At 43.9% G+C, this 10,091-nt stretch overlaps 1 protein-coding gene across 1 annotated transcript in view; it reads right to left on the reverse strand.

Moving 5' to 3' along the window:
* The window catches only part of opn6a (opsin 6, group member a), a gene marked incomplete at both ends in the record, with an annotated part of 71,936 nt that extends 62,460 nt beyond the window's left edge, over window positions 1-9,476 (reverse strand). Inside the window, one exon of the mRNA XM_084321393.1 lies at window positions 9,344-9,476. Within this exon, the coding sequence (XP_084177519.1) occupies window positions 9,344-9,476 (133 nt within the window). The remainder of the gene's footprint in view (window positions 1-9,343) is intronic.
* Between the last annotated feature and the right edge of the window lie 615 nt (window positions 9,477-10,091).

The following is a 10,091-nucleotide window of genomic DNA, read 5'->3' on the forward strand; positions in this document are numbered from 1 at the left end:
ACACTTTATAGCACACACCCACTTTAAACAAACACACTGTAGCACCCACTCCCCACACTTTATATTTATTGATGAAGGATTGCACTACAACTCGTACACCTTACTGTAAATTGTACCTAAATTGTACCTCATCCCATCTCTGCTTTGCACTAGATAGTACTGTACATTAGTACACTGCATAGTATTGTATATTATATGGTAACTCAGAACATTGTACATATGTCTATACCAAACACTGTGACCTCATTTTCTTCTTCTAAATTACATGCTATACTATGTTTGATACTATCTTGTCTAGCACAGTCTCTGGAGCGTAACAGTAAGAAGCATTTTGTATGAAAGTATTCTGTACTTCTGTATGACAACTATTAAAGAAACTTGAAACTTGAAACTTGAACACTGAGGAACACTGAGGAACACTGAGGAACACTGAGAGGAACACTGAGAGGAACACTGAGGAACACTGAGGAACACTGAGGAACACTGAGAGGAACATTGAGAGGAACACTGAGAGGTAAACTGAGAGGAACACTGTGAGGAACACTGAGAGGAACACTGAGAGGAACACTGAGAGGAACACTGAGGAACACTGAGAGGAACACTGAGGAACACTGAGAGGAACACTGTGAGGAACACTGAGAGGAACACTGAGAGGAACACTGAGAGGAACACTGAGGAACACTGAGAGGAACACTGAGAGGAACACTGAGGAACACTGAGAGGAACACTGAGAGGAACACTAAGGAACACTGAGAGGAACACTGAGGAACACTGAGGAACACTGAGAGGAACACTGAGGAACACTGAGGAACACTGAGAGGAACACTGAGAGGAACACTGAGGAACACTGAGAGGAACACTGAGAGGAACACTGTGAGGAACACTGTGAGGAACACTGAGAGGAACACTGAGAGGAACACTGAGGAACACTGAGAGGAACACTGAGAGGAACACTGTGAGGAACACTGAGGAACACTGAGGAACACTGTGAGGAACACTGTGAGGAACACTGAGGAACACTGAGGAACACTGAGGAACACTGATGAACACTGAGAGGAACACTGAGGAACACTGTGAGGAACACTGAGGAACACTGAGAGGAACACTGAGAGGAACACTGTGAGGAACACTGTGAGGAACACTGAGAGGAACACTGAGGAACACTGTGAGGAACACTGAGGAACACTGTGAGGAACACTGAGGAACACTGAGAGGAACACTGAGAGGAACACTGTGAGGAACACTGTGAGGAACACTGAGAGGAACACTGTGGAACACTGTGAGGAACACTGTGAGGAACACTGAGGAACACTGAGAGGAACACTGAGAGGAACACTAAGGAACACTGAGAGGAACACTGAGGAACACTGAGGAACACTGAGAGGAACACTGAGGAACACTGAGGACCACTGAGAGGAACACTGAGAGGAACACTGAGGAACACTGAGAGGAACACTGAGAGGAACACTGTGAGGAACACTGTGAGGAACACTGAGAGGAACACTGAGAGGAACACTGAGGAACACTGAGAGGAACACTGAGAGGAACACTGTGAGGAACACTGAGGAACACTGAGGAACACTGTGAGGAACACTGTGAGGAACACTGAGGAACACTGAGGAACACTGAGGAACACTGATGAACACTGAGAGGAACACTGAGGAACACTGTGAGGAACACTGAGGAACACTGAGAGGAACACTGAGAGGAACACTGTGAGGAACACTGTGAGGAACACTGAGAGGAACACTGAGGAACACTGTGATGAACACTGAGGAACACTGTGAGGAACACTGAGGAACACTGAGAGGAACACTGAGAGGAACACTGTGAGGAACACTGAGAGGAACACTGCGGAACACTGTGAGGAACACTGTGAGGAACACTGAGGAACACTGTGAGGAACACTGAGGAACACTGAGAGGAACACTGTGAGGAACACTGAGGAACACTGTGAGGAACACTGAGAGGAACACTGAGAGGAACACTGAGAGGAACACTGAGGAACACTGTGAGGAACACTGAGAGGAACACTGAGAGGAACACAGAGAGGAACACTGAGAGGAACACTGTGAGGAACACTGAGGAACACTGTGAGGAACACTGTGAGGAACACTGAGGAACACTGAGAGGAACACTGTGAGGAACACTGAGGAACACTGTGAGGAACACTGAGGAACACTGAGGGGAACACTGAGAGGAACACTGAGGAACACTGAGAGGAACACTGAGAGGAACACTGAGGAACACTGAGAGGAACACTGAGAGGAACACTGAGGAACACTGTGAGGAACACTGAGAGGAACACTGAGGAACACTGAGGAACACTGTGAGGAACACTGAGAGGAACACTGAGGAACACTGTGAGGAACACTGAGGAACACTGAGAGGAACACTGAGGAACACTGAGGAACACTGAGGAACACTGAGAGGAACACTGAGGAACAATGAGAGGAACACTGAGGAACACTGAGAGGAACACTGAGAGGAACACTGAGGAACACTGAGAGGAACACTGAGGAACACTGAGAGGAACACTGAGGAACACTGAGAGGAACACTGAGAGGAACACTGAGGAACACTGAGAGGAACACTGAGGAACACTGAGGAACACTGAGGAACACTGAGAGGAACACTGAGAGGAACACTGAGAGGAACACTGAGGAACACTGAGGAACACTGAGAGGAACACTGAGGAACACTGAGAGGAACACTGAGAGGAACACTGTGAGGAACACTGAGAGGAACACTGAGGAACACTGAGGAACACTGAGAGGAACACTGAGGAACACTGAGGAACACTGAGGAACACTGAGGAACACTGAGAGGAACACTGAGGAACACTGAGGAACACTGAGAGGAACACTGAGGAACACTGAGGAACACTGAGGAACACTGAGGAACACTGAGAGGAACACTGAGGAACACTGTGAGGAACACTGAGAGGAACACTGAGAGGAACACTGAGAGGAACACTGAGAGGAACACTGAGGAACACTGAAAGGAACACTGAGAGGAACACTGAGAGGAACACTGAGGAACACTGAGAGGAACACTGAGGAACACTGAGAGGAACACTGAGAGGAACACTGAGGAACACTGAGGAACACTGAGGAACACTGTGAGGAACACTGCGGAACACTGAGGAACACTGAGGAACACTGAGGAACACTGAGAGGAACACTGAGGAACACTGAGAGGAACACTGAGGAACACTGTGAGGAACACTGAGGAACACTGAGGAACACTGAGGGTAACACTGAGAGGAACACTGAGGAACACTGAGGAACACTGAGAGGAACACTGTGAGGAACACTGAGGAACACTGAGAGGAACACTGAGGAACACTGAGGAACACTGAGAGGAACACTGTGAGGAACACTGAGGAACACTGAGAGGAACACTGAGGAACACTGAGGAACACTGAGAGGAACACTGAGAGGAACACTGTGAGGAACACTGAGGAACACTGTGAGGAATACTGAGGAACACTGAGAGGAACACTGAGGAACACTGAGGAACACTGAGAGGAACACTGTGAGGAACTCTGAGGAACACTGAGGAACACTGAGGAACACTGAGAGGAACACTGAGGAACACTGAGAGGAACACTGTGAGGAACACTGAGGAACACTGAGGAACACTGAGGAACACTGAGAGGAACACTGTGAGGAACACTGAGAGGAACACTGAGGAACACTGAGAGGAACACTGAGGAACACTGAGAGGAACACTGAGGAACACTGAGAGGAACACTGTGAGGAACACTGAGAGGAACACTGAGGAACACTGAGAGGAACACTGAGAGGAACACTGAGAGGAACACTGAGAGGAACACTGAGGAACACTGAGGAACACTGAGAGGAACACTGTGAGGAACACTGAGAGGAACACTGAGGAACACTGAGAGGAACACTGAGAGGAACACTGTGAGGAACACTGAGAGGAACACTGAGGAACACTGAGGAACACTGAGGAACACTGAGGAACACTGTGAGGAACACTGAGGAACACTGAGGAACACTGTGAGGAACACTGTGAGGAACACTGAGGAACACTGAGGAACACTGAGGAACACTGAGGAACACTGAGAGGAACACTGAGGAACACTGAGAGGAACACTGAGGAACACTGTGAGGAATACTGAGAGGAACACTGTGAGGAACAGTGGGGAACACTGAGGAACACTGAGGAACACTGAGGAACACTGTGAGGAACACTGAGGAACACTGTGAGGAATACTGAGAGGAACACTGAGGAACACTGAGAGGAACACTGAGGAACACTGAGGAACACTGAGGAACACTGAGAGGAACACTGAGAGGAACACTGTGAGGAACACTGAGGAACACTGTGAGGAACACTGAGGAACACTGAGGGGAACACTGAGGAACACTGAGAGGAACACTGAGAGGAACACTGACAGGAACACTGAGGAACACTGTGAGGAACACTGAGAGGAACACTGAGGAACACTGAGGAACACTGTGAGGAACACTGAGAGGAACACTGAGGAACACTGTGAGGAACACTGAGGAACACTGAGAGGAACACTGAGGAACACTGAGGAACACTGAGGAACACTGAGGAACACTGTGAGGAACACTGTGAGGAACACTGAGAGGAACACTGAGGAACACTGAGAGGAACACTGAGGAACACTGAGAGGAACACTGAGAGGAACACTGTGAGGAACACTGAGAGGAACACTGAGGAACACTGAGAGGAACACTGAGGAACACTGAGAGGAACACTGAGGAACACTGTGAGGAACACTGAGAGGAACACTGAGGAACACTGTGAGGAACACTGAGAGGAACACTGAGGAACACTGTGAGGAACACTGAGAGGAACACTGAGAGGAACACTGAGGAACACTGTGAGGAACACTGAGAGGAACACTGAGGAACACTGAGAGGAACACTGAGAGGAACACTGAGGAACACTGAGAGGAACACTGAGAGGAACACTGAGGAACACTGAGGAACACTGAGAGGAACACTGAGAGGAACACTGAGAGGAACACTGAGGAACACTGAGAGGAACACTGAGAGGAACACTGAGAGGAACACTGAAAGGAACACTGAGAGGAACACTGAGAGGAACAGTGTGAGGAACACTGAGGAACACTGAGGAACACTGAGAGGAACACTGAGGAACACTGTGAGGAACACTGTGAGGAACACTGAGGAACACTGTGAGGAACACTGAGAGGAACACTGAGAGGAACACTGAGGAACACTGTGAGGAACACTGAGAGGAACACTGACAGTAGAGGTTGAGTACTTTATTATCTAACGATGGTAAGTTAGAGTGTTGTGTTCATTCATAGTTAAAGACAGTAGAGGTTGAGTACTTTATTATCTAACGATGGTAAGTTAGAGTGTTGTGTTCATTCATAGTTAAAGACAGTAGAGGTTGAGTTTCTGGTGATAATATCACATTCACACTCCAAGTGATTTGATTAACTTCACAACTGTAAGGTGTCATTGTTGATGAAGGCCTTACATAGAAAAGTCATATTGAGCTAGTTTGCAAAAAAGTTCTGAAATCATATGGCATTATTAGAAGGATTTCTTCTCTTGTGAATCGCTCCTGTCTTTTGACACTTTATTATAGTTTGATATACCCATATTTATCATTTTGTAATATTATTTGGGCCAGTACTTTTTTCCTACTTCTCTTCATAAACGTTTTATATTGCAAAATAAATGCATAAGGCTTGCCACTACTTCTAATCACCTTGAACCATCTGCTCCTCTTTTTAAGCAACTTAAAATACTATCAATCTTTGATATTAACACTATGTGGACCGTCCACGTATATATATGTGTTTCGATTCCACCCGTTGAGGACCAGAGCCACGAGTTAACTCGTGGCAAGTTGTTATTGTTTTATTCCATATTAATAACGCTATTAACGTCTGCGATCGACTTGCAGGACCTACCCACATATTTGATTTTCGAAACATGCAATACCGGCCAGATCCGCTTAGGGGCGCCATCGCTCCACTGCAGTATCATTGAGGGCGATTGAATTTATTTTTATTTTTACTGTCTGTGGGCGTTTCATATGAGCCTCGGTTCCAAACGAACACCCTCCATCTTTGATCCCGTTACCGAACGCATATTTCAGCCTGGAATAATGGGATTTATGATTAGCCAATGGACATATCGATCTACCAGATTCCGATGACTAATGACGAAATGCTGCCGGCGATCACATGGCCTGACGGTAGGATACTATTCACCCAAATTACAGCTGGATTGGACATTGTTTTAAAACGTAACGTGATCGATCAGTGAAAATGGTATATTGAACGTTCCCCGCCGCCCCCATTTCATCCATAGATGCTCTGTAATAGTCCGGATGCTACGCAGTTTGTTTTATTTCATTCGTATATAGCAGAAATGGCGTTTGATATAACGTGACTAGCCTTTAGCCTATTATCTAGCTCCCCAGAAAAAAACCGAGGCGAAAACTGCGATAAACCTTATATTCACGGCGCTATAAAATGACAACCAACCGATGGATTTTTATTTTCTTTAAGCCATTATGAAGGCACGGTTTATGCACTCAAGTGACAATGAGAATGGACAGATAGCAATACTATAAAGTATATATATAGTTGTTAGAAAGTACATCGGTTTGTAAACAAACCTCTGTCCTCTGGCCTATAAATCAGCGCGACACGCTGGTCGTCAATGTGTTTTAATGTATACCAGATATGTATTTGTATGTTTAACTGCACTTTTAATTTAGATTTATTTCCTATTGTTTTCCATATTTTCTTCATATCAAACTCCAGTATTCATTCATATCCAACAAGGCAATCAAATAATATTCATTCAAAACCCTCTATAATTGGGCGGCTGATTGGCGCAGTGGGCAAGGCGCTCGCCACTAACGCAGGAGACGCTGGGTTCGAGCCGTTGCTACCGGCTGGCCGGTCGTTCATACTAACACAATTGGCAAGTGTTAGAGGGTGGGAAAGCCGGTGGGTGGGGATTGGATGTTGTGGACAGCGACTCCTACAGGTTGGTTTGGTGACGCTGGTGCGGTGGAAGCAGGAAGTAGCGGGGGCAGCGTGAGCCTCCCACACGTTACTCCTCGCCACTGAGAGTTCGAGCTGCTGCAGTGAAAAGATGCGACAGGCTGCCTCCTCGTGTACCGGAGGGGACACGTGATGCAAGGCTTCTATCCTCACTACAACCGACCAGTGGGAGGCATAGTCTAGCAACGTTCAAGACAGGGGAGGGAAGAATTGGATTATACGAAATTGGGATGGGAGAAAAATAGAAAAATGGGGAGAAAAAGTGGATAAAATAGCTTCAATCTCATAAAACCATTAATGTCACTTTGTTTTACAGTTTCATGTTATTAATTATTAATGTTGTTGTTTTTGTTATTATTATTATTATTATTATTATTATTATTATTATTATTATTATTATTATTATTATTATTATTATTATTATTATTATTATTATTATTATTATTATTATTATTATTATTATATTATTATTATTATTATTATTACTTTGATTATTATTATTGTTATTATTATTATCTTAATATTATGTTTTATGAACTTATTTCACTTTGGTTCTGTGGTTCTGTGGTTCTGTGGTTTTTTTTATCCAATGATTTAATGAGTTGAGGCCCCGTATAGGCCCATCTGGGTCTCTTGCCTCTACTCAGCACCTATACACTTTCTGTCATGGTCAATGTTTCGATATTTTACTGTTTTGCTGAAATGGTGTGAAATAAATAAATAAAACTGTAAATACATGGTCCTGTCCAAACAAAATCCAAAACAGATTCTATGGTTCTTCAGTGCAAGGGTTCCATTGATTTCTCTGTATATCCCTCAGAGATACATGCAACATTTTATGTAAAGGCACCATTTACATTTGACATCTCACTTAAAATATGTAAATAAAGTACTTATCGACCACAGGAAATTGTATTTTCGTTGTGTTATAGCCATAAGTAATATATTGACGTATTACATATAAATGTATAATGTGTACATATTACAAATAATAATATATTGACGTATTACATATTTACAAATAAGTACATATATTATATAATATATATATATATATATTAAACCAATGTTAACTTTGAACATTTTCAGAAAACATTTGAGTTCCCCTGCTGGGGAACAAACCCAGGATGCTCACATGGGAGGCAAGTGCCTTCACCTCAAGACTATCAAGACACACTTTTCTAATAGCCTCACCCTAACCCTAACAAGCTACGTCAGGCCATCTACTGGCATCTAAACCCAGAACAAATCTACTAAAATCTTCTGTGACTTACAGAGCTATCATGGAATGGAACACATTGCCAAGCTACTTCGCTGAAATAGAATCCAAAACCACTTTCAAGAAAATGTTTAAATACCATCTACTAACGACTATGCACAGAACCCTTATGGCATAGCGGTGAAAACGAATTGACTGTTAATTGTATTTATGTTGATGGCAGTGAGTGCTGCTCAGGAAGCACTATTTATTTTATTTTAATTATTTTATTTTAATACTTTATACTATTAAGTATCTTGTACAATATCATCCTTAACTGAGGATGAGATTGTTAATGATGTTGATAATGATGTAATTGATGATGTAATTGATGTTGATAATGATGTAATGTATTGAATATTGTTGTATTGTTGTAAGTGTCGGACCCCAGGAAGAATAGCTTTTGTCAAGTGCAAAAGCTAATGGGGATCCTAAATAAACATAAACCCTAACCCTAACCGTAACCTTAACCACACTGTTACTTTAAACTAACCATAACCCTAACCCTAACCTTAACCACACTGTTACTTTAAACGAACCATAACCCTAACCTTCTATCTTATGGCCACAGAACAATCTGTGTAAAGTTATGGTTAGGGTTATGGTTAGTTTAAAGTTTAAACTAACCATAACCCTAACCATAACTTTAACCACACTGTAGCCTTAAACTAACCATAACCCTAACCCTAACTCTAACCTTAACCACACTGTTACTTTAAACTAACCATAACCCTAACCATAACTTTAACCACACTGTAGTTTTAAACTAACCATAACCCTAACCCTAACCCTAACTCTAACCTTAACCACACTGTTACTTTAAACTAACCATAACCCTAACCCTAACCTTAACCACACTGTAACCTTAAACGAACCATAACCCTAACCTTCTATCTTATGGCCACAGAACAATCTCTCTTACCACCAAGCCACCCAGTCACCCTATGGATATTACAAAAGGTACGATATGTAAACAAGACACACAGCAGTAGCCTGTCACAGCTTCAGGGATTACCCAGCTAAAGACTCACCCAGTACCAGCAGGTAGACTCCGATGACGGTCTCTCCCTGCTCCGACAGCGGGGTCTCAGTGTGCAGCGCGGTGAGGTTGTTGTTCCTCCAGGGTATATTCAGTGCCTTTACAGGCGGATGCATCAGTTCCATGCTTCACTGCCGACGCTTCACTGCCTGCTGGATCCTGTTGGCCTCGGCGCTGCCCAGCCCACTCTGAGCAGGTTCTACAGCACGTCTGCTAGTGGAGACTCGTGAGCAATTCTTAAATCTGGCTTAGACGCCCCACCATGATAACACACGGTCCAAGCGGTGATGTCTGTAATCCAATTTATGTCTTAACTGGAAAAGCCGGTGGCGGTTTTGGTGGGATATCCCGAGCTACAGGGGGGAAATAAAGACCACTGAGCTATAGAGGCAATGTCATTTGTGTTTGCTTTTACTTAAATCATTTCCTAGCCTTAAACCCCACTCAGTCACAGACACAATTATCCTCCCTAAAGCTTATAATCAATATTCCTCACGGACATGCATACTTAATCAATATTCCTCACATACTTAAAGGTATATAATAGATTAATGGGAACTGCGGTTGGTTTCTCCCCTGGAGACGTATTCCACTTTCCTCCAATCACATCCCTTTAGGAAGGTTCCTGCAGCTGAACTCCTAATCACATCCCTTTAGGAAGGTTCCTGCAGGTGAGCTCCTAATCACATCCCTTTAGGAAGGTTCCTGCAGGTGAGCTCCTAATCACATCCCTTTAGGAA

The sequence above is a fragment of the Notolepis coatsorum genome, assembly GCF_963971535.1.
Source record: "Notolepis coatsorum genome assembly, chromosome: 9".
In the NCBI taxonomy this organism is placed as follows: domain Eukaryota; kingdom Metazoa; phylum Chordata; class Actinopteri; order Aulopiformes; family Paralepididae; genus Notolepis; species Notolepis coatsorum.